This window comes from Carassius carassius, chromosome 45, assembly GCF_963082965.1.
Source record: "Carassius carassius chromosome 45, fCarCar2.1, whole genome shotgun sequence".
NCBI classification, from domain to species: Eukaryota; Metazoa; Chordata; class Actinopteri; order Cypriniformes; family Cyprinidae; genus Carassius; species Carassius carassius.
In genome coordinates, this window is record NC_081799.1 from 14440702 (window position 1) to 14465438 (window position 24737).

At 36.4% G+C, this 24737-nt stretch overlaps 1 protein-coding gene across 1 annotated transcript in view; it reads left to right on the forward strand.

Annotated features, from left to right (window-relative positions):
* Window positions 1–1524: 1524 nt before the first annotated feature.
* Window positions 1525–24737, forward strand: part of cxadr (CXADR Ig-like cell adhesion molecule) — a 47103-nt gene continuing 23890 nt past the window's right edge. Inside the window, exon 1 of the mRNA XM_059540065.1 lies at window positions 1525–1751. Within this exon, the coding sequence (XP_059396048.1) occupies window positions 1700–1751 (52 nt within the window). The 5' untranslated portion in view covers window positions 1525–1699. The remainder of the gene's footprint in view (window positions 1752–24737) is intronic.

Below are 24737 nucleotides of genomic sequence, written 5' to 3' on the forward strand. Positions count from 1 at the left end.
CTCTGTAGAATCGGCAAGGGAAATTAGAGGTTAAGATCTGATTTTGCATTGAAGAATAAAGATATTACTTCTACTACATTATCAGTGTTGGGGAGTTACTAATAAAATTACAAAATAAAACTAATCCATTTCTGAATTTTTTTTATAATTTATAAAAAGTGTAATTCAGTGACAGTTACTTATGAAAATGGTAATGATTACAAAGGGGGTTACATATGAATACTTTCTCACACACACACACGGTTGATTTCTTTTCCAAATTGTACCGACTGCTTTAAAATATGAGAAACCAATGTTTTAGGAGTTTAGTGTTTTCCTGTCATAGCTATGCCAGGATTTGATTTCAAACCCAGTATCATAACTATTAAACTATATCTTATGATTTAAAATCTAAATTTAATCTCAGAATGATCTCAAGGTAAAAAGAAGTGCTAAAGTCTGATTTTGTTGTGGCTGTGTTTTAAAATTAAATTATTATAATATTAATTCTAGTGATGAAGGAAGTCTGATGGTAATCAGTGTTGAGTACTGTAAGGTTAACCCTGCCTGCTTTAAACCTTTCAAAATGATTAAGAGTTAAAAACATTTGTTAGAAATTTAGAAAAGTAATCAGTAGTGATCAAATTAAAATTTATTTAAATTAAATTAATGCATTTAGCAGACGCTTTTATCCAAAGCGACTTACAGTGCATTCAGGCTATCAATTTTTACCTATCATGTGTTCCCGGGGAATCGAACCCCCAACCTGCTCTACCAACTGAGCTACAGGAACACTACTGATAATCAATTACAATAATAGTTACACTACTTATTACAATTTAAATAGGATAACTTAACTGTAACCGATTACATTTCCAAAGAGGCATTTGTAATACACTCAGTTCCTCCAATCAGAAACAAGTTAGAGATATGATACTTAATATACACTTGCTCTGTAGCATTTGCCCATGGAAAAGGAGCACAATTATTTCACCTCAGCAGAATTTTTCCACAGAAAACTGATTTTGAGGTATAAAAGTTACTTTTTGGATGTACTGCATTTTTTTTCTGCTATCTAATGATTAGATGTCTGCAAATTTGAACTTCCATACATTTTATCTCTAGATTATTGATAATAACATGAAGACTCTATACTAATACAGGTATGGCAAGCTAGCGTAGATTATCATTATTTAGCATTATTAGACACTACAGCACTAAAGTGATTACATTGAGGTAGGCTTTTATTTGAGATACAGTGGGTTAATATGAATTTTGTGGGGGCAGTTGTAACACTGACTTCTTGTGATTATTTAATAGTATATTCTCGTCCTTATTAGTGAAAATATATAAATTGTATTGTTAGTTAGTGCACCTAAAATGACAAGCTTATTTCAAGTAGTCTGTGAGTTACAGCTGCCTCCGGTCTCCCCTAACCTTCCTGACACTACATTCATTCAATATGCGTCGATGTAAGGAGAGACTCCTGGAGCATATGTACGCAAGAGGGCGTAAAAAGCCCTCAAAGTTCTCCAGCTGATACCTCCGGAAATCACGTGAGCAGATTCCAGCAACAATCCACCTGCGCGAGCGAGCTGGTGGACTTCTGATGCTGTGCGAGACTGGCGAAAGAGGAGTGAACACGAATCATCACGAGTCGAGGGGAAAAGTTGTTTTTATACCCACACCGGTTGCTAAATTGTAGCTTAAAAGCAGAGGAATGGATTTGAGGACGTCCTGCCTTTGTTTATTCAATATTATTCTCCTCGCAGGTAAGTTTGAATTTATATTTTTTTCCCCGGAGCTCTGCGGGCTCCGTTTGCTCGCGCGCTTACGTTACCCTCCCTCAAAAGTTTTTTGTTTGTTTGTTCGTTTTTTGTTATATACTTATTTCATTTTCATTCACCATTTAGATGTTGTTATATCAGAGTTTTATAAAGTTATCATTTCAGCTGTACTTTCAACTATAAACCAAATTGGCGACAGCAGTCAGTATAATCGAAGTTTTTAGTATCTGTTAGAAGGAAATAAAAGGGTCGCTAAATTCAGAATTATAAAATCTTACTACGGGGCTATTTAGAAACAACTAAATTGAAAAAATTCCCATTTAAAATAACTAAAATCTTAATAAATACCTGTATTGTAAATGGGTTAATTTTTTTACTATAATTTATACAATAATGTTATGTATTAAGCAGAATAGGAAAACACTACATTTACACTTTAAATATAATAATGCTATAACAGTAGTCTACTTTATACATGCCTCTGATAGAAGTGTTACTTAAAAGTGTTATGCCCACGTTTAGAGAGTTAAATTTGTATTTTTATTTTCATCGGAGGCTACTTCTACTTAACAACAACCCAGTCCGCGAAGCGCAGTTTAAACAGGCGCGTTCTTTTCATGATTTATATTAAGTCTTGTTTTATGCTGCTGTTGAACCAGTTGTGTTATTTCAGTTTGTTTTAAAGGTCAGATGGAATAATTAATTTTCTAGAGTACGTTTCTTGAATATTTTTGTTAGTTGTTGGCAATACACAATAGGCTTAACCGTCCTAAAGCCATCAAGAGGGGTTTCTTTCAGACTGCCATCTGCCAATGCAAGCTCCACTTGTGCCCCCCTTCTCAAGACGAGTCCTCTAGATGTCTGAAACTGAGGTTGCTTATTATCCAGCCTACATATAAGACCTTATATTGACTGATCCATTGGCTTGGAAAAAGCACACTAGTTTTAGAACTTTCTTTAGTTAACATTGATTTTCTGTGAGAGAGGCACATGCTGTGTAGTTAGCCATTTCTGGTCATTGACCAACTAGTTACGTTAGTGTTTCGTGGGAGGAAGGGAATGAGGATAACACAAGCATTAACACAGAAACCACCCACTCCTGTTTATTTCTCTTGAGTAACAACTGAAACAGTTTGTGCCATTTTGGTCAAAGGTTATAGTGTTTTTAAAATATAGTTTCAGACTGCATAGCCTACAGACCAGCACAAGGAAAAAAATAAAAATGAGAAGTAGAAAGAGAAAGAGTTGCATGGATAGGGCGATGTCTTTCCAGGCCACTGGTTACTGATAACTAGAGTTTAACAATAACAAGCTTTGTGTACACACTGCTTTTGTTTTAGTGCATATATGTGTGACCCCCACATGGAGTTCAGATATGGAATGTTAGCAAATTTGGTTGTGGTGTTTAATCTGAGACATGAGATAGAATGCATTTTCTCATTACCAATGAAGACATTCAGGTATGTTTTAGAAGGCTTGCGTGTGACATTCATTCCTCCATGGTGTTAACCTGTCAGACTCATTACCATCACAATAGAATTTTGAGTTTGACATTTGTGTGCTCTGTGTCCTTCTCCGCAGACAGGGATGTTGTTTTGGTGCCGGCTGCAAGGATATTTTTCATTCAAGGTGTCGTTCTGTCATAACACAGATTATTCATAAATGGAAATGGGGAATGTGAAGACATGGCATTTTCACAATAATATAACAGTGTAATATTACAGAAACTAGGGGTGGGCAATATAGCCTCAAAATGATATCACGATATTTCAAGAATATTTGCAATAATGAGATTTATAACGGGTGTAAGAAAATATTGATACACATGAGTATCGCAATATTTTGTTTGGCGATACTGTATCCATTCTCAAAAATGCAATATAGATATAAAAAAAAAAAAACATGTTGTTTCATTTTTGTGTTCATATCCCGATGGATAGATAGCAGTCTTCATCTCTGTCTTCATCTCTGAACTAGCATTAGAGGATGCCACTAACGTTAGTTTTAATAGTTCGCTGCCAGTAATGGAGGATGAAAGAATTGTTCCAGTTACTGTTTCGGTGAACAAAGCTGAAGTGTGGCATCATTTGGGCTTTTGTGGTAATGTTCGTCGGGTCACCTTGGTTCCGCCACGTCCTGTGTGAAGGGACTTGAAATGCTCTTTATGGATTCCATAATGAAATAGTTTTAGGATTTTAATTATTTCTTTTTGTGGTCATTTAAAGCTTTCTATAGATATAGTCTTCATGTCTGTAAGTAAAAAAGTTTTGGTTAATTTTTGTGAAGCGCTCCTGTTGAACACCGAAATGGGAAGCGCATCCTATTTGTTTTCTTTATTTTAGAAAAGCACAACATTTTGCACAACATATTTTGAGTGCACACAAATAAGTTTTTTATTTTTATCTATAGATTTTATTTTTGCTGAATTTGCTTACAACATTGTATGACATTGTCTCATATGATGCTCCTAGGTTTCTTCATATTGCATTAGTATCTGATAACACCAGTTCAGTAAAAGAATAAAAATGCTTTACGAAAGTGCTTCTATTTTTGCACTCTCAAATTCTCTACTTGAGAATTTCTGTTCATTGAATGGATGACCTTAGCACACGTGGTGTTTTGTTTACAATTTCTTGTTCACTTGCAAAAATGTCAGTGTGAAAGCGAACCACAGAAAAAAGTGTATTAGTGGACTTTCCTGGTGTGAATAAATTCTAAAGTAAATAATATATTCTTCATATGCTGTTAAGCTACTTAAATATTTGTATAGGCCTACACATTTTGTAATTTTGTTTGTATAACAACATTTTTGAATCAATAGTTTTATATTTAGGCTATCCATTGTTGGTAAAATTTGGAATTTTAAAAAATTCCTATGAAGAAAAATACTTTTCTGAACCAAGGCTTCTGAAAATGATGGCTTTAAGTCTGTGTCTGTTTGCTAGTTTACTCCTAAATTTAGCCAGAAATAAGATAAGAAAATAATATATAAAATATTCAATATTTCTCTTCTGTGGAAATGGACTAAAATGTTGATGATTCAACCTGCACAAATTTTTGTTCAAATTAGATGTTGTCTAGAATCAGAATGCCCCTCCCCTAATACCAAATCACGGGTTGTGGCTGTGATGTCACTAAAGACTTGTGGATTTAATAGGAAATATGTCAATGCAGACTATCTTGTTTGATATTCATCTTTCAAGTACTGTGAAGTGATGTATTTTATTAAGAGCTTGCAAACTTTTCTCATTGAGACGACACTCTTTTTTTCACTGCCCAGTCCTGTATTCTTTCCTGTTCTGCTATATAGTCCCTAGTGTCCATTAAAGACATATTTTAAATAATACCGTCCACAGGCTCTGACAGGCTTGTCCCTTCACTTAGACATTAGCCAGATGCCGTCAGACATCCCTGGTCAGTCAGCACTTTTATTTTGCTCCTCTGCTTGTGTATGTGCGCAGGCTCACTCATTCATGTCTGGCCCATGTTGTAGTATGCACTCAACTCCTCAATATTATCTAGTTCTCCTTTCTAAACTTTGACTCACACATGTCTTTAAAAGCCATTAAGGATCCTACAGGACCTTCCCATTCACAAGCGACTGAGTGTAGTGTCTTGTTTTAACCTCGTTTAAGGTCAGTATACTGCTCTGAAAACCTCCTCAACCTTGAGTAGACCCATGCTGTAGTTACCTGATAAACATAACTACTCTGGAGACCCTGCCTGGAGAACGTTGCTAGGAGACCTATAGCACACGCAAGAACTTGGAACATGATTGTAGAGAATAACTACTTGCAATGCTTTTTCCTAATATAGACATTCAACTAATAGTGGTAGACACCAATGGAAGAATTAAATCTTGGTTAAGTCTGTTTTTTGAGCTTGAGAATTTTATATATATTTTAAGACAAGTAGCCTACTGCTCCTGAGGTCTCAAAAAGCAGAGTAGCAGGGTTTTTTTTTTTTAATATAGAAAATCAGATAGGAGTGTAAAAAAGTTTACATTTTATTTCACTTTTAACAGGGTATCTGCAGAATTTTTATAAATTTAAGACAATTTATGACCCATTTCAAGAGCTGCACTTGTAAAATTAACAGTATGAGTGGTGTTGGACAATGTCTATGGTAACATACTGTATTGAGCCATAAAATTAGATGATTTACAGTTCAGATACAGGTTTTCACAAAAACAAAAATCTTATATAACAGCAGTCAGCCTGTAGACCATTTTTATGAAAAGGGATAACTCAAGCATATAAATAAAGATGTCAATTTAAAACTTATAAATATTACTGTCTTAATTGTTAAGATGTTTAGAAGGCACATTAACTTCTTTCTCATTAACAGCTCTGTGTTAATGGAGAGGTGGCATGTTAGGAGTGCTGAAATATTGTGGTTTCCCTAGTAACGGCTGTACACAAAGCAGCTCTGTGCTCATAAATGCTGCTTTATCAGGAATTTAGGATAGAATAAAATGAAAATGCCAACGAAACATTTCTGAGGACAGCTGGCTCCTTTTCAGATACATGCAAATAAAGACAGAGCAGTGTTTTGACTTAACAATGACAAAAGTGTAATCTAGCCATATTGCGACTCTTATCTTTCCGTCTCCAACTATAAGACATCTTGAAATTATAATTATGACATTTCTTATGCCATTTAACTTATTTCAAACTTTTTATAGCCTTATGTTTGATACTAGATAGATACTACTTACTTTAGAAGATTTTAAGGACCTGCGGGAGATCTGTATTTAAGAGTGGTGATACATTTTGGTTGCCCGACTGGAAAACACAATAGCCCCAGGACGTCGGACTAGTGATTTTGCGAGCCCTGAGTAGATCTTTCTGCGGTGAGTCAGACAGGTTTCAACCAAACATGGTTTATTTTACACATGGTTTATTAAAGGGGGTTATATGATGCCATTTAAATTTTTCCTTTCTCTTTGGAGTGTTACAAGCTCTTGGTGCATAAAGAAGATCTGTAAAGTTCCAAAGACTGAAGTCTCAAATCCAGAGATATTCTTTATAAAAGTCAAACATGCCCCCCTTAAACACCTCGTTTAAACACGCCAACATGTCTACATCACTGTGTGGAAAGATTTGCATAAAGCTGCCCAAATGTTCACGCAAATAAAGGCGGCGTAACATTTTCCTGTGGCACAAAGTCTGGTTCTATAAAGTGGGGCAGTTCCAACTTTGCAAGGGCAGTCTGGCACTTCTGACTCACAACCTGTATGTACATTTTTTATATTTAAATAATTAATGATGATTCAAAGGCTAGTAGGGCTGAACAATCTCATATGACCCTTTTTTTCCCTTTGCCGCTAAATGTAGATCTCGTTTCCAGAATCTCACATTTAAATTTCCACTACTGAAAGATAGAGAGATAACAAAAATGTAGTCTGCACAAAAATTGTGTTATTTTATTTCTGTCCAGAATCAGATTAGTTTTACATTTTGTTGCCAACACAACAGGAAAAAATGTTGCAGAAATAGCAAAATAAATAAATAAAATAAAATAGGTTGTACAAAGATTTTAGCCTCTTTTGTTATTTTTATTTGTCTTGTCAAAATCCAAAATTAATTTAACATTTTGCTGTCATCACAGTAGGAAAAGTGTTGCAGAGAAAGAAAAAAAATACAACATCTCTCATTTAAAATGATAAGTAAAACAGGAACAAAACCGTTGCAAAATGAAATCACTTTTTTTTTTTACTGAACAGTTTTACATCCCTGAGAAGAATGTCTCAAGTCAGACTTGCCTGATGTGGGTTTCTGTCACTCATCGACGACCGGTCTGAGGTCAGTATATACACTGTCGGTACAGCCTGCTCTGAGAACCATTATGCAGATGCTGCGCGCACCTGTAAATAAAATGCATGACGCTGAAAGCACTGGTCCATGCGTGCATAACATTCCTGAGTGCAGGCTGTACCGGTGGTCGATAAGAGTGAGTAAAGCGCAGATATTCTGTTCTGAAAGGACGTCTGGAACTCGATATTGTTAGACCGCCCACTGCTGTTCCAATGATACCAGACTTACCGACCGCTACTGTATTTTATTTGGGAATTTAATCCCGTGGTGCAAGAAATCTGGTCATGTCCCACGGGAGAGCCATGAGAATGCAGACCTCTAGCTTCCTCCTGCTAATACCTTGCAAAAAAGTGCAGTGAAGACAGTGATGACCTCAACACAACAGTCGTCATCTCATTACCGCCGTTAATTGTCAGAGCCCTAACATAAGGCACGCTTTTTATAATCATATTGCATTTACTGTTCTCAAGAAATGTAATTTCTTTCTAATTGTGTTACTTTTAGATTGAACAGAAACTATTTGATGTTAAGTGAGAGTGGGCACCCACAGAGAGGAAAAGATGTTGAGCAGGTATGACTTGAAGGCATGCTGTGAGGCAGTGAGATATTTATTTGAAATACCTCTAGGTTTGACTTTGTGTAATCTAAGGAGAGATGAGCTGCTAAGCTATGGCCTCAGGCCACCCTCTCTACTCTGCTGTCCAGCAGCGCTGTCTAATCAAACCAGCAAAGCCTCTCAAAACGAAACGCTGATATCAACTGCAAGTATCACCTGGGACTCAAAGCCTTGCATTTTGTAGTGTGCTTCTCCTCCTCTCAACACAACATTCCCTCTGGTGCTGTCCTTCTGAATAAAGGACTGAGCTTCAGAGTAAAATCACACTCCAAGCACCTGTTTGCGCATGTGTGGGCACTGTATGCCCTCCACCTAACAGAAAGGACATGCTACCCGTATGAATATTGAGGCCTCTGCTTTATAAATATTTTAGGATGCAAGACTCATACCTGAGACGGCAGGCGACACCTGCTCCTGTTACCTTAACAACATTCAGATGCCGTGTTCCACTCTCTTGCCTGTTTTTTATTGCCTTCTTTTTCAGTTTGGAGAGTTAGTGGGCCATTACGACGGGCTGATCACATTCCATTAGACCAGGTAATAATGATAAATAACGAAGGTTGCAAGGACTTTTTTTGGTCACTCTAATTTCAATTGGAGACTTGCTATGCATGCATGGATCATCACTCACACACGCTGAAATAATAACTCAGGAACAGAGGGGAGTTAAAAGAGACAGTAAAGAGATTTAAACAGAAAGGAGAGATGGGAGCAGAGGTTAAAGTCATGGATGAGTGTATGAGTGGGAGTTCAGAAGAGGATGGAAGGAAGAAAGGGTGTAAGTATATCATGTGAGACGAAGAGACGCATGAAACGAGGAATCGCAAGGGATAATGGAAGAGAATGGAATCGTATTTCAGAGGGATTTGGCAGGGTTGAGGGTTAAGTATGTAAAGACTAGTAGGAGTTTTTTTTTCCTCTTTCAGGGATGTGTCACTGTGAAGCTAAGATCATAGCCAAGCAGTCTTGGGCTGGGATTTATACTTCTCTCCTCCCACTGTTCTAATAAACCTTCCATAAACACAAGGTCACGAAACCCCTCGTTCTGCGTCTCTCCATCCATCACACATCAGCTCCTCCTTGTTTTCACAGCAGTGATAAGGAGGACCTGTAGTGCATCTGTCATCGTGTCCCTCGGTTCACCCCTCAATGCTTATATCCCATAATGAGTCTTATTGTAGACACATGACTAATAAACTTCCATCTGTGATTCAGACAGAAATGTCTTTATCTCTATTAGACCTTTTGATAACTATGACTGATGAAGTCTTGTGGTACATTCAAATCTGTGCACTGGAAAGTGGACTTCAAAGGATATATAGCCATCTTGAAGGGATTGTTCACTAAAAAAAAAAACCAAAGATGTCTGTAGAACACAAAATACAATATTTTCATCCATGTACTAAAGGTAGTCTGCAAAACAACACTGGACTGTCCGTATGGACATTTTTCTAAATATCTTCATTTGTGTCTTGAAATAACATATGGATGAGTAAATGAAGACAGAATCTTCATTTTTGGGTGTAAACTGCAGTGTTGTATTTAAATGTTTCTGTTCCTCTGTATTATTGCAGTTACAAAACTGGTTTGAGTAGAAAAAAATACTGTTTAATGTAATTTTTACAACTTTTTCTTTGCCTATAATAATAATAACAATAATAATAGCGTTTTCTTTACTCAAAAAGAAAAAACAAAAACACAAGGGCCTTGATCTGGTAGCCTATCTTGCACTTGGCCAATCCAGCATCATCTTTTCTAGATTTTAACCAAATGTATTAAACAAAAGAAAATTCTGTCAGTGCTTTAAAGAAATTTTTAAATATTAGAAAATGTTTGCCGCATGGATAAAAAAATGCTACTCCTATAAGCGTTTTGGTTGCATTTTATTATTCATATATTATTATTATTATTATTTTATTATCATCAGAAATAATGTAGGCTAAAACACCGGTAAATAAAGCTAAATATTTGCAAACATTACAAATCCAATTAGGCTATTTTAGTTCCTTTCTCTCCCTAACAAATCCTCTAAATTTGTAAGCTAAAACAAATGGAGCCTACCTCTCTCATTCTGCACAAATCCAAATGTTTTCATATTCCCAACGTATGAATGCTAAAATATTATGTATTATGTTAACTATAGGCTTTGTTCTTTACTTTTTGACATAAAACATCATCCTTTACATAGGCTATAACAGCACAGTGAGGCGGTGGTTACGCTGAATGGCCCAGACTGTACTACAGACTTTTTAACTTGAGCAGTGTAACTCTTTATGCATCTTTAACTGCATTTTATTTTGATACTGCACAGGCTGTGATGTCAAGTTAGCAAAATATTTGTATGTGCGTGTGAGTTGCTGACGCGATTCAAAACTGTAAAGCTTTTACAAAATAAAGTAAAATGGCTGTCCTTTCTGTGAACTCCCGAGCTCGTTACAATGATCCAAACTCAGCACACAAGTTTTTTTTTTACTTTGTTAATGATTTAAGTGAAAAGTATTTTGTGTATAGGCATATTTATTCCTTTTTATGTTGCCTATATAGTTTTATTCCATTTTCTCCTGTTCACAGAAATACTGCAGAATCTGTGTTCTATATGATTCTACCGTTTTTGCTGGTTTCAAACACACCAAAAGCTGCATATTACCTGCCATTCTTTTTCACTTAAATGTAGGCCTAATTTTTAATTGGCGGTTCGTAACTCCTGTGCATTGCTATTGTGCCTTAATGTGATGAATTTACAGCTAAGCATGGGCGTTTCACTGGTTTGATGCATCAGCGTCACGTTTGCATTGGCCATACTATGCTGTCTGACAAACTTTATTTTAATAATAATAATAATTTATTATATTTATATAGCGCTTTTTTCCTAAGCACTCAAAGCACTCTTCCGTGTGAGGGGGTATCTCCTCCTCCACCATCAGTGTGCAGCATCCATAGTGTACCAGAATGCCTACCACACACCAGCTTTTAGGTGGAGAGGAGACAATGTGATGAAGCCAATCAGTAGATAAACTTTGTACAGATTTTTTGTTTTGGCAAGTATTTAATTATTTTGCCTAGAGAATAACGTTGGATTATGTGACACATGCAACTCATTGTCTCCATGCAGTTAATTAATAAACTTTGAAATAATCAAATATCGGCAGCCGATACATCGGTGCATCCCTGTTAATTTTTAATGATGCAACTATTGATATAAAAGTAGAACAATATTATGCATAAAGACATAGCTGACATGTTGGAACTGAGAAATTAGTTTGATTCATCTGTGATGGTCTTGACAAAATAATGAGTAATATAAAATTGAGCCGATTTAATGAGGAATTGGCTGACATGACTATTGATATGGTTCAGTCACTTTCTCTTCCTTTTCCTCCCTTGTCTCTTTTAAAATTTTGGTTAGTTTAAGTCATTACTTTACTTTTCTTCTGCTAGGATGCATTAATTTTATCTGAAGTAATGAAGTGTCTTTAATATTTCAAATAAATGCTGATCTTTTGAATTTTACATTCAAAGAATGATAGAAAAAAACGTTTGAACGGTAGTATCAACTAAATCGGCTACCTAATGTACTTTAATATAAGCCAATATGTATTGTTTATCTTAATCCATTGTGTCTTCATAAACACAAAGATGACGTCTGTCAGAATTACTCAGAATGTAGATCCTGTTCTTCCTGTTTAGAGACTGCTAGGCTGGGTTAACACGATTCTTTAGGTCCTCCCAGTCTTCCGAGGACAGTGTTAGTGTTCGGTGCTCTTAGCTCTTGTATTATGTCTTCGATAATCAGCATGTTTCAGAATTTATTCTCTAAATAGACAGTCATGCAGAAGTTTTTCTTAATCCAAAAACACAGTTGTACTTTAATCTAAATTGGTAGGAAAAACAATTCTCTGAAAGTATGCATCTTTTAAAGCATGGTGTGTAGGCTTATGTGTTTGTGTTTTTTGTGGGAGAGAGAGGTCAGGCTCTAGTGTGAGATTATATTTGCCTTAGAGACCAAGTGTGTATGTGTGTGGGTTTATGCCTGCCAGCTAGACATTGGTATGTCTGTGCGAAGGTGTTTGCAGTCTTGGTGCAGTCACAGAGTGTTTGTGAGTAAGTGAGAGAGCCTTCACTATGCAGGAATCATGTCTACTGTGATTTACTTGAGCAGGTCTTCTACTCAGAAACTTCATACGTGTCAGTACTGTTGTCTCTTTCAGTCTCTCTCTCACACACATTAACTGGAAAAATAAAGTTTGTTATCAGTATGCTTAAGAATCAGCTGGACCGGAAAATCAAATATTGGAACTTTACTTGTACTTCTCAGATTAGCCTATTAAATCTGCCTCATCCCTGGTCCAGCCTTCGCTAAATTCAGAGATGGTTTTAAAGCTTCCAGACAAATGCAAGAAGTCCGTTCCAGCTCTCTACATTTAGATTATACTCTAGATTGGGGAAATTTAATAATGTATAGTACAAGACCTTTGTCACTCTGTTTTATCAAAGAGTTTTAGTTGCTGTAGAGATAAGGGAAGCAAGAAGTAAAGCAGCTGTGTAGGAACCAATTTCAGGCATTTTATCTCATTGAGAAACATTACACATTATCGACTGCCAGCACGCGAGAGAAAAAGCAAATTTGCACAGACTGGAAAAGTAAAAAAAATGAAATGTCCTTGTCTCGTATCAACCCCCCTCTGTACACACACACACGCACGCACACACACACGCTCGCTTCCTCTGGCATTAGCATTCAAGTCAACCCCACTCTAATGTTAAGGCAAATTGTAATCTGTTCCTACATATGTAAATGACCCTTGTGTGGAGGAAAAAGTGATTTGTTTTCCCTGGATAATCATTAGTATGCACAATTTCCTTTTTTACGTGCCATTTTCTCGGCATGATGGAGGATTCATATTGCAGTCTTTACATTTAGCCTGTGGTGCTCATATGCAACGTTTTTTGTAATATTTTACAAATAACCTTTTGGGCTCTGGCATTTCTGATAAATCAACCATGTAATGCTCATCTTTAATCAAACAAACTGTTTAATTACAGCCTTTATGATAATTTCCTTCATTCTGCTTCTGGAGCTATAATAAGACACCGTGAGTGTGCATGAATGTGAAATGAGTTTAAACGCTTTAAAGGGGAAAGAAGGAAGTCAGTGTGTTTCAATGCAAATATTTGCACTTCTCATGTGATGTTGGGAAACAAAAGCAAAATAGCATCAACAAGGCCCACCTGCTAAGTATAACCTTGAATGTAGGTGTTAACAGCTTGTCTCAGTGTATGTACGGCCTGACATGTCATTGCAGTGGGTTTTAGATGTATGTGTTAACATCCTCAGGGTTGTGATGATCAGGGGTCTAATCACCAGTTTCTTGAGCAGTCTCACAAATAAACATTGTTTACTTGTTAAGATGTGTATTTGTTAATCGTGGTTTGATAAAGCGCACCAAAACAGTTTATTCAAACTTTATCTTGTGCCAAAACACACAATTTAAGATCACAATCCGTAATTGTTTCCTTTTACTTTCTTTCTTGATCACTCAAAAATATAGGAATGGCTTCGTTCATTAAACTGTATTCATGTGCTGCACTCTGGGCTCTGACAAAAGTGAGAGAGTCTGAGAGGTACTGTCTAGATAAAATCCGATCACAGCTGGAGACACATTTAAAATGAATGTTTCAAAACGGAGTTTAAACTGCAGTGTTTCTTGGATGACAACTTGTGAGTGGATGACTAACTTCTTGACTTCTTACCTTTTGTTCTTTTCATTATACGAAAATGTCAGATTGAAAAAATTTAAGATCCAACATAAGCCTTCATTTTGTTCCTGAGGGTTGTTTTTGAACTTCTTGAAATGTTTCTGGGAAAAAAGAGCACTGAATGTATGTTATTTATGAGAATGAGGTTATTTACAATTATTTTTACAAACTTTATTTTCAGGAATTCAAATAATGAAGTTTCTTCTTTAGAAGAAAAATGATCAATTAATAAATATTTTTGGATATACTCTGCAAAATATTCCAAACTTTAGACATTAGAACATAAGAAGAAAAAAGCATCAAATTACTCAAAAACTAATGTTTTTTTTTTTTTTGTGTGTGTGTAACTGTATGTGCAACAGCGTTTTGCTCAAAGCCAGCGGACATTAAAGAGAGCTTTAATGAAGGAGACAGATATCGAGATTTAAAGGGGGAGAATAAAGGAGATTAAAGGTAAAAAACTTGTGTAATTGACTGGAGAACACATTGTTTCCCTGGAGACTGCCTCTGGATATAATGAGCTGTGGTTTTTTCATGGTACTTGGCAAACAGTAACGTTTGAAGTGGAGTTTATGTTGTAAAAAAATAAAACCTATTTTACCCATTCAGTGATAGTTATGAAGTTCAACCTTTTAAATCCTTTATGCTGAAATCGGTCTCAGGTTTTCCTGTTTTAAGTGATCCTTTTTTTGCATATACAGTAAAGTGTGTGTGTGATGCCATAAAGCTGCTTTGTATTGTTTCTGCTACTGTAGAAGTTCCTTTGAAAAAAAAAAAATGCTTTATGGCAGCCAGCTGTTAAGTGTCTTAATGGATTCATGTTTAATTCATAGCCACATCATGGCCGCCATTTCTTGGTGTCGTTCTCTCCTCCCTTTCTATCCTGTGTGCTAGTATCAGAAGGATTTTTTGTGCAATCTCTTTGTGCAAGTACTTTTAGAGCACTCTTCTCTATTTTTTTTTCCCCCTCCCTTTTCATTCTGTATAAAGTGATGCATTTACGCAGCACTAGGTGTTCTGTAATCCTCAGATTTACTGTTTTTCTCTGCTGTGCTTTCATCTGACACAAATATAAACATATTTGGAATGTCCTTTGTTCACCCGCACAGAAGCACATTCTACTTTTTAAAATCAGAATTTTGACATTTCGCTTCATACTTTATTTATAGCATTTATGATTTGACATTTACCTTAGCAATATTCTCTAGAGCCTTCGAAGTTTAACTGTTTGTAGGTTTTGTAGTAGAAGGTTAATAATAATTTTTCCTCTCGTGCATCCTAAATAAATCTTCCCTTTTAAATTTTTTTTTTTGTCATCTGAGCGTATTCTAGCCATATGCATCTGTCCCACTTTCTTTACTGGTGAGAATATGAATTCCTTCAGCGTCATAGAAGCATCTTCATGTGCACTTTTTTTTTTTCCTGCAGAACCCACTCAAGCTGAAGCCTTAAGCTTTCCAGGCCTACAAAATAAAATACGTTTTTTTAATGCTCTCAGCTACAGTGTTGAATATTTAAAATGAAATGTCAGTTTTGATTTCAGTAAAATCGAATTCATCAGATCCGTTTGTCACCGTATAGTGTTCTGACATGTCATTTTTCCAATGCCATGCTGTCGTTCTGCTTGACTTGTTTATTCAATGTGCTTTGCAGCATGATTTAAATTAAGATAAATACTGGGTCTGTTTCTGCCATGCACATCCTACCTATTGTGTTCTAAAAATGTTTTTCAGCTTTTGAAGTATTTTAGATTTTTATTTTAGCCTTGGTCAAATAAGAAGTTGGTATATGACCACTTTGGTGTTTTGGCCCTATCTAAGTTCTAAGTTCTCTCTGATTCTTTGATTGAGATTTCTTGTTTAGAGTGAAAGCTTGTTAGCAGAGATCAGACACATTCATTGGGATTACTGAGCTGAGATGCCTGTCTGACCCTGGCTGACTGAAAAACAGCTGTCTGTCTGTTTGACCACTTATTACTTTACCCCTTTTAGATGCAAGGCAGAGAAGCTTCTAAGGGTGCTTTCACACCTGTAGATTGATTGCTTTGTTCTGAAACCAGGATTAAAATTATTACAATGTTGCTTTTTATTCATGGTGGAGTTTGCTTTCACATGGCAAAGTTTCAAAACGCACCAAAATTGGTAATACAAGTCACGTGCAAGTAAACTGTCCCCTCACTGGTCAAAGTTCCGAAACTACAACAGCTTTGAGGGCTTTTTTTTTTTTTTTTTTTTGTAGATGTCATTAATTTATTAATTATCATTTTGAGCCGGAGTCCAGGGTTCGTTGGGAAAACATTGTTAAAATACACCTACTACTAGTACGAAGAGCAATACGATGGCATTATAAAATAAAAAAGACAAAATTTTTTGAAAGATAAAGACATCGTCTACCACTTTACACGGAACTAATTACCCAGCATCATACATTGTGAATCTGTGATATAGCCTGGTTCGTTTATCCGTTGGATCGGATTGCTTTCTCACTATAACTGAACCACTCCAGAGTTTGTTTTCAGTCGAGCTGAGACCACCTTGTTTTCTGTGATATTGGACCGATTGTTTTGGTGTGGATACGAGCGCAGTTGCCATGTTCACCGTATGCCCAAATGAACCAAGATAAGAGGGGTAACTCACCAGGTTCCGAAAACAATGGACCAGGTGTGATAGCACCCCAAGTGTGTTTGTATTGTTTTATGTGTGTGTGCAAATGGACATGCATGTTGTGTGGGTTAATTGGCTTTCAAAGCACATGCTCAGATGAGGTTGAGAAGAAAGTTGCTTTTTTTAGGAATGTCTCTACATTCGTTGACTTATTTGATGAATGCATTTTCTGAAATTGTTAAATTTACATATTTAATTTTAAAGAAATTAAAATTTGGTTCTCTAGAGAGTCTAATCTATTTTTAGAATGTAACATTGACTGTGAAAAGGTCATCTGTGTGTTTTCTGGTCTGGTGAATGTGACTTTGTTAAACAAACATGTCAAGGTGTGAGCTGGATGCTAGCACTGATGTGAGCCAGAATCTACCCAGAAGGCTTCCACCGCTACTCTGTCCTCATATTGCCCTCCAAACATCAACTAAATCAAATGCAGTGTTTTTATATGACAACAAACTAGATTTACGTTCCCTTTCCAAACATTAAAGGAGTCATATGATGCGATTTTCAAATTTTCCTTTCTCTTTAAAGTGTAACAAGCTATTTGTGAATAAAGAACATCTAAGACGTTTCAAAGACTAAAGTCTTAAATCCAAAGAGATATTCTTTATAAAAGTTAACACTCAGCCACGCCTCCCTGAAACGGCTCGTTTAAACACGCCCCTGCATATCTATGTCAGTATGTGGGAAGATTTGCAGAACGCCACCCAGATGCAAAGAAAGGAGGCGTCCCTTTTATTCTCGTCGTGGTATTGTTGTTGTTGCTTCCACCGCCATGTCGTATAGGTGCTGTGTGTTTCACTGTGAAATAGGGTTGGGTTCCGAAAACCGGTACCTATGGAACCGGTATGCACCGAACCGAATAAGAACGCAGATTTCGGTGTGCCTCTTAAATGCCTGAGCGATCGATTGAAATATTTGTCCTGGTTCTCCGAAATGTGCACAAGAAGCATGGGCGTCCCTAGGCTTTTTTAGCGGGGCTATAGCATTTAGCTTCATAAACTCTACACAAAGTCGCGATCGCCTCAGAGTCAGCCCTCTTAAATTTCATATGAAAATGGCAGCAGACCGGTCTCCTCGAAGTCTTTCAGTGCGCTCTTTAATCCACAGATCACAGCGGAGCAGCGCGAGCGGACTCGAACACAAACGGAGTATCTGTATAAATACACAAAATAATGTTCTGTTTAGCAGCATCATATGACCCCTTTAAAGCAATATGTATCTCAATAAGCCCTTTCACACATACAGACTTTTCCGGAAAATTACCGGTAAATTGCCGTAAAGAGATCATGTGTGAACAGGATCTTTTAAAAAATACCGGTAAATTCGTTCAGGCAATTTACCGGTATGAGAAGTTGTAACATTACCAGTAAGTTGCCGGAATTCTGCTCTGTGTGAACACAGAAGGAAAATTACCGGTATGAGTACGTACGAGTTCAGAACGCGGTGACGTAAGACGTCTACTCCGGGCCAATCATAACAATGTGACGCATTCACGCACCGTTTAAGAAAATTAAATAAATGTCATCCAACTGAAGCGACAGTGAAATTAAAGCGCTCCTCCTTATCCGGGCGGATGAAGAAATTTGTCGTCAATTGAGAGGAACTGTTAGTGATGCAGTGACGTATGATAAAATAACTGTTAACTGTCTCCGAGAGCAATGCATTCACAGGACAAAGTCAGGTCATCAATAAACTGAAAACATTGCGTCTTAATATCTAAAAAATAGACGACCATCACAAACGAAGTAGTAGTGGAAGTATTTCTTGTTCCTATTATGAATTTTGTCAATCTATTTGGGGATCCTGCTACTCCACAAATCCTGTAGCTCTAAACCAGTGGATCTCAACCCGCGGCACGTCATGAAATCACACGCGACCCATCATGCCGAACATAATAATAAAAAATAAAAACTTTTAAGTTTTACAACTTATTTTAGTTTGTACCTAGGGAAAAACACATAGGGTACAAACGAGAAGTCGGAGCAGTGACGAAGAGTGCTGGACATTCGGCATCAACTTTCAGTTTGCCCCGCAACACACTTGAGGATGTTCAGCCCGTCTTTTTCCCCTATTCTCCCAAAACAGCTAATACTGTTTCAGCTAATAAAATAGTTCAGTTTTGTATGTTTGGAGCAGTTTTTGATCGTTAAACAGGCCTATAAGTTTTGTTTTTAAAGTAACAAGCGGCCAGCACAGAGAGGGAGAGTTGATCATAGCCTGTTTGATCAGTTTAGCCTTCTCAAATCATCACGAATTGTCTAAAATAAAATCTAAAGATATAAAACAGTTAAAGCATGTAACGATGTTTTAACGTTAAACCCATATAAATGTACACTATATTGAATATTTTGTGCGGAAATTGCAAGATAAAGCACGCTTTTTTGGGACATATAGGTGCCAGCGAGATAATAATATAAAATAAAGAAATATAAAATAAAGAAAATAAACATGCTTTCTGCCGTCTTGTCTTGAACAGGAGCGCTTACAAAAATAAACCGAAACTCAGCGAATACATGCCTCACAGACATGATACATATATCAGTAGAAAGCTTTAAATTACTACTTAACGAAATAATAAAAACAAACAAACAAACAAAAAAACTATTTTATTACAATCATAATCCATAAAGAATGCGTGTCTTATTAGGAGATGACAAGTCAGTCAACTTCATCCTTGGGACACAGACTCAGAAAACACTAGTTTATTAGTAAATAATTCAAATATATATATATATTTTTTTTTTCTATTTCCCTCTGTCACATTCATGGTAATTACTTTTTTCCGGTACTTTGCAACATATTTTTAACTCAATTTGAACGCAGAACTGTTTATCTGCGCTGATAGACTAGCCTATTTGATATTAATTTGGATCAGCATATAGTTTACATTTGTGAACGCACCTTTTCTGCCATGTCGCGCGTCTTACAGACTGCAATTTACAATCGCCACTTCATTGTGCTATTAATCCTTTCAAGACGAATTTCACTAAATTGGTCAGCTCCCTACAGCATCAGGTGTTTTATTAATGGGGAGTATAATTATTCAAACCAGTCGTCTATTACGATGTCTCTGTAACAAAAGCAGTTGCAAGAATACTAAAGTTTGAAACAAAAAATGAAACCATCAACAGAAATACTGACCATGTATTACCCTCCATGTTTAAAAATACGAGCGCAGCTGTTTAGAGGTTAATGACGTCACAGAATTTACCGGTATTTTGGAATGGATGTGTGAAGGGTGCTTTTCCGGCAAAAAGACGGAATGTTGTTGACTGTGTGAACAGCGCATTTTTGAATTTACTGGTAAAGTCGTTCCGGTAATTTTACGGCAATTTACTGGTATTACTGTGTGAAAGAGGCTAATGAGTATCCATATTGTAGTTCAAACACTCATTCACACCCAGTGGCAAGTGTTAGTTGTTTATGCATTTGGAAATTATGCTTACCCACAAAGGCTTAGAGACTACAAGATTCTCAAATCCAAAAATAGTTGTCATGCCAGATATTCCTAGATAAGTCATTTTATGTACGGACTGCCTGGAATGATGCTGTATTTACTTAATGATACAATTAAAGGATGTGTGATGGAGGATGGCAAGCTGTTGTTAACAAACAACTGGGATATGGTAAAAGAAAAACAGGGACACATGAATCTCTGCATTTGCAGTAGCAGGAAGTTCCCCCTCTGCAATGTCACTTACTCTTTGAATGGTTAAGAGAGACATTTGAATTCAAAGCAAAGGCAAAGTGAATTTCATGCACTGTGATCCATTTGCAACTTGATTGGTCCATTGCCTGCTTGATGTTGAGAGAAACACTGATTGCATTATGAATGTTTTTATGGTGCCACCAAGCGGCAACATTCTGATCTGAAAAATGAAGCCTACCCGGAAGTGCGAAAAACTGCAATACATCGAAAATCCGCCAGGGGAAGGTCCCAAAAGGGAGCAAATGTCCATAGCCCCCATGTTAAAATATCCGTTTTCACAGCATAAATTCATGTTTTTACAAGTTGGTCCCATGGACTTTTATTGTATTTTTCGATAGCTTCCGAGTGCCTGACAACTGTGAGGGGTGTGATCTTTTTTTTTTTTTTCTAACTCGTTAGTTTAGATCGTATTTAGATATAAAATATATGACAATAAGGGTGTGGTTAACTTTGAGTGACAGCTTGATTGACAGCTGACAAGGCAGCGCCACGGAGAATGACAACAAGAAGCGCCATTTTTTTGATACAGTTGACATAATAATACTACTGTTTCTGTGTCATGAAATGTAGTTTTAAGAGGTTTTCAGGCGAGAATGTAGTTGTTTAAAGCTCAAATCTGTGGTTTATTTAAAGATTTATGAAAATTTTATCCAGTTGATCCAGCGATGACCGGGCGCTCGGCGTTCATGTACCCCGCCTGAAGCAGTCTTTCCTCGGCTAGACCTTCTAAAGTTTGCCGCCAATGCCGCGGACTCTGGCGTCTCTGTAGTGGTTAAACATTAGATGATCTGTAATGTTGTTTACTGCAAAATCTGTTGTTTAGTACAAATGCACATATTGCCTGGACCATAAAATGTTTAATATTTTTATATTATATTTAAAATGAAAAGAGGCAGGTTTGTGTTTTATATTTAGTTTTTCCATAAATAGGCAAACGTTATGTGTAGTTGAATATAATCAATATGCGTTGCCTGAACCACATTTGTGTGGCTATAATGTTTGATTTCTTTTAATGAAAACGAAAATAGTTAGTATGGTGTTTTATAACATATTTTGTTGCCTAAAATATACACAGAGATAACCGAATTTGCAGAGCGAGCTGAGTGAAGCGCGCTGCGTCAGAAGGTGGGCGGGGTTAGGATTTCCCAAGATTTTCCAAGATGGCGCAGCCCATAGCCCCCATAAACGGCTTCAAACCCGTTCTTCAGAAAGTCTATGGGTGACGTCACAGACGCTTTGTCCATATTTTTTAAAGTCTATGGGTGCCACGCAGTGTGATGTGTCCTACAGCAGTCTTGTGTAAAGCATATTCAGTGCTTTTTAAAGCAGACCTTACTGCTATATCAAGTTCATACACTCATATACATCCAATGGCAAGTGTTAGTGCAGCTTTACACTTTTTATCTCTACAGTCCAGATTCTTCACTCTATCCTCTTGCTCTCCTGATAATAGGGTCATTTTTATAATTAAAACAATCCAAAGATATCTATCTTCCTTTCTGTCTTTTTATTTTTCTGTAAACGATTTTATGGTTTGATCGTAAAATATTTTGCTGTGTGGAAATGGCATCTGCTTTAATGTTTGACATTCAGAGTCTCTCTCTTCCTCTTTTCATCTGTCTTTTCCTCAGTAATAGACCCTGACACACTTGCTGAGCCTGAGGGAGCAAAGCAAATGAAGGTGCGCTCAACACACCTGCTGGTTTGTTTTTCTTGCTGGTGTGTAATGCTTGAGATTGCTCTCATCATAGCTTTCAGTCATGTGACCGGCTCTGAGACTTGGAGGGCAAAGCATCCATAGAACAATTTTCTATCTGTTTTCCAGCTGCAAATATTTAGATCACCTCTCAAAAGAATAAAACAAAGATATGTGAACAAAATGCAAGTTTTTCCCATTTGCATTCATATTAAGCAGTTTAATATTTAAGTCATTAAGCAGTGCAGACAGAATGTTTAAAAAAACAACTAAATAAAAAAAAAATTTTGCCTTAATGTTTAAAATCGTAATATTTAAAGATTAAATTCAGTAATCACCATATTAATGATTCATAGTTTACATAGGCAAGCAGATGAGTTCAGTGGTCAACTTAATGGTTCAGTGTTTTCCTTATGTTTGTCTATGGGAAACCATTTCATGTGAAACTTTGCACATTGTGTTTATTTTCTGGGTTCATCTGCTTGCCTTTGCAAATATACATAGTCAATAAGGTCTTTACTGAATTTTGCTGTTTAATATCTGCGTTTTACTACATTACTTAATGCAATATATGTAAAAATAACTGCCGGTCAGTGGAGCAAAGTTCGTTTTGCCCTCCTAGGGTGTGACGTAACATGAAGCTATAAATTGAGACTGTTCACTGCAGAGATGAGGATTGGCCATAAAGATTGGCCTTAGTGGAGTCGACACAGTGTGTTATATCAGCAGGGCCCTATCTTGACTACGTGATCGGAGTCCTATCTTTACTGTCCTGCTGTATCTTTTATAAAGAACACCAGGAAAAGCTAAAGCCTGCATTTGGTAGCCAGGCAACAGAATTAGATTTAACAACAGCTCTATAAAGTTTTAAACTAATATACCATTCCTTAGAAGAGATACTTTTTAAAAATGTTTTTCCTTCTTTCAAAACAGCAAAACTAGAATGCTCTCATTTTATTTAAGAAAGATTCACTGATTTATAACTGGAATGTTATAGTGTTGTGTTGTTTACACTAAATTAATTGTAGAGTGCATCAGTCAGGTTCCAAAAGTAAAATTCCATAAATTTTCTCCATAGGTCATTATGTAAATTCATTAAATCTTATTGTTAAATAGTCACCTTTAAATCAGTATTTTTATTTCTCAATGGTTTTTAATTTGTGATTCACAATGCTTTTATGGCTTTGTCTTTTAGTCTTACTAAAATACTTTTTTGCTTCAAATCAAAATTTGTAATGTTGCATTTCACCTCATGGCTAGTTTGTTTGTTTCATGGCTTGTACCTCTTTCACGAAGGTTGTTTAACAAAGATTATAAAACTTTATATTATGCTTGAAAAATTAAGCAGACACTGGCATATTAATTATCCATGAAATGGATTGTAGAACATATTTGAGCATTTGAGAGCTAGATCTGGATCTGTTGAGATCTGTCTGATGCAGTGCAGTACTGGTAATGGCATTGTGCCCATACAAGCGATGTCACTTATCTATTGTCAAGTGCTATTGATTTACACAGACATGCAGTTTATCAAATTCACAGTTTGCCAAGCACCCAGTGGATCCATTATTGGAAATACAATATTCTGCAGATGAAAATAAAACACTGTTGCAGCCTGGAGCAAAATGTTCAGATGCTCTGTCTGAAAAACACCCACAGTTTTAATCCTAAACTAAACTCTTTGTCCATGGAATAATTGCTTCCACATTTTTCCACCATCTGTAAAGCAAATCTTTTCCCACTAAGTCTCGTTAAGGTTTTGGGCGAGTGTGTGAACTAATTGCCTGTGTCCTGATGACTACTGGCTGGTTCTGCAGGAGAAACTATTTAAAGTAGACTCATCATAATCATTTTGAACATCGGTTCAAAAGTTTGGGTTTTTTTTTTTTAATATCTGTATTTTTGACTGAAGACAGAAGTCTTGTATGCTCATCGGTGAATTTGTTTGATCAGAAATACAGTAAAAACTGTACGATTGTGAAATATAATAACCTAAAATATTGTTCTATTAAAATATAATTTATTCTTGTGATGCCAAATTTTGCCAGAATTTTCAGAAACCATTATTCCATGTTATTCTTTAGAAATCATTCTATGCTGGTTTGCTACTCAAGAAACCTTCCTTATTAGCAGTTGTGCTGCCTGCTCAATTTTTTTTCAGATTCTTTGAAGAATAGAAAATATAAATTGAAAAGAATAGCATTTTATTTAAAAAAAAAAATCATTTGTAGCATTATAAATGCATTTACTCTAACTTTTACGCTTTTTAGTTTCTATCACTTTCGAGACTCGCAATCGCTAAAGACTTTCTACACTGGACGCGACAAAAGGAGCATTGAAAATAAAAATAAATTTGTGTCAGCACGTCATAAATAGAATGCGGCAGCAATTTACTGTCAGGGATTTGTGGTGTCATGCCACGCCACATCCAGTGTAGACAGCATCACAGACTTCTATTGACTGATCTATATATAATGAATCTCTATTATAGATCAGTGGTTCTAAAGTATTTTGTCGTGCCGCTCCGCTTGCATTTGGTGTAGACATGGTGTTAGGAATCTTTAGTTGTTTTGTCTTTATAAGGATTCAAGCTTCGGGCACACCTCCCCCAATACCCATGCCAATAACACCTACCCCCAAATAACCCCCACGCGCTCGCCCCCGCCGATGGTGCGTCCATCACCATGTTTCACTGTATGCCAAATTTGATGACA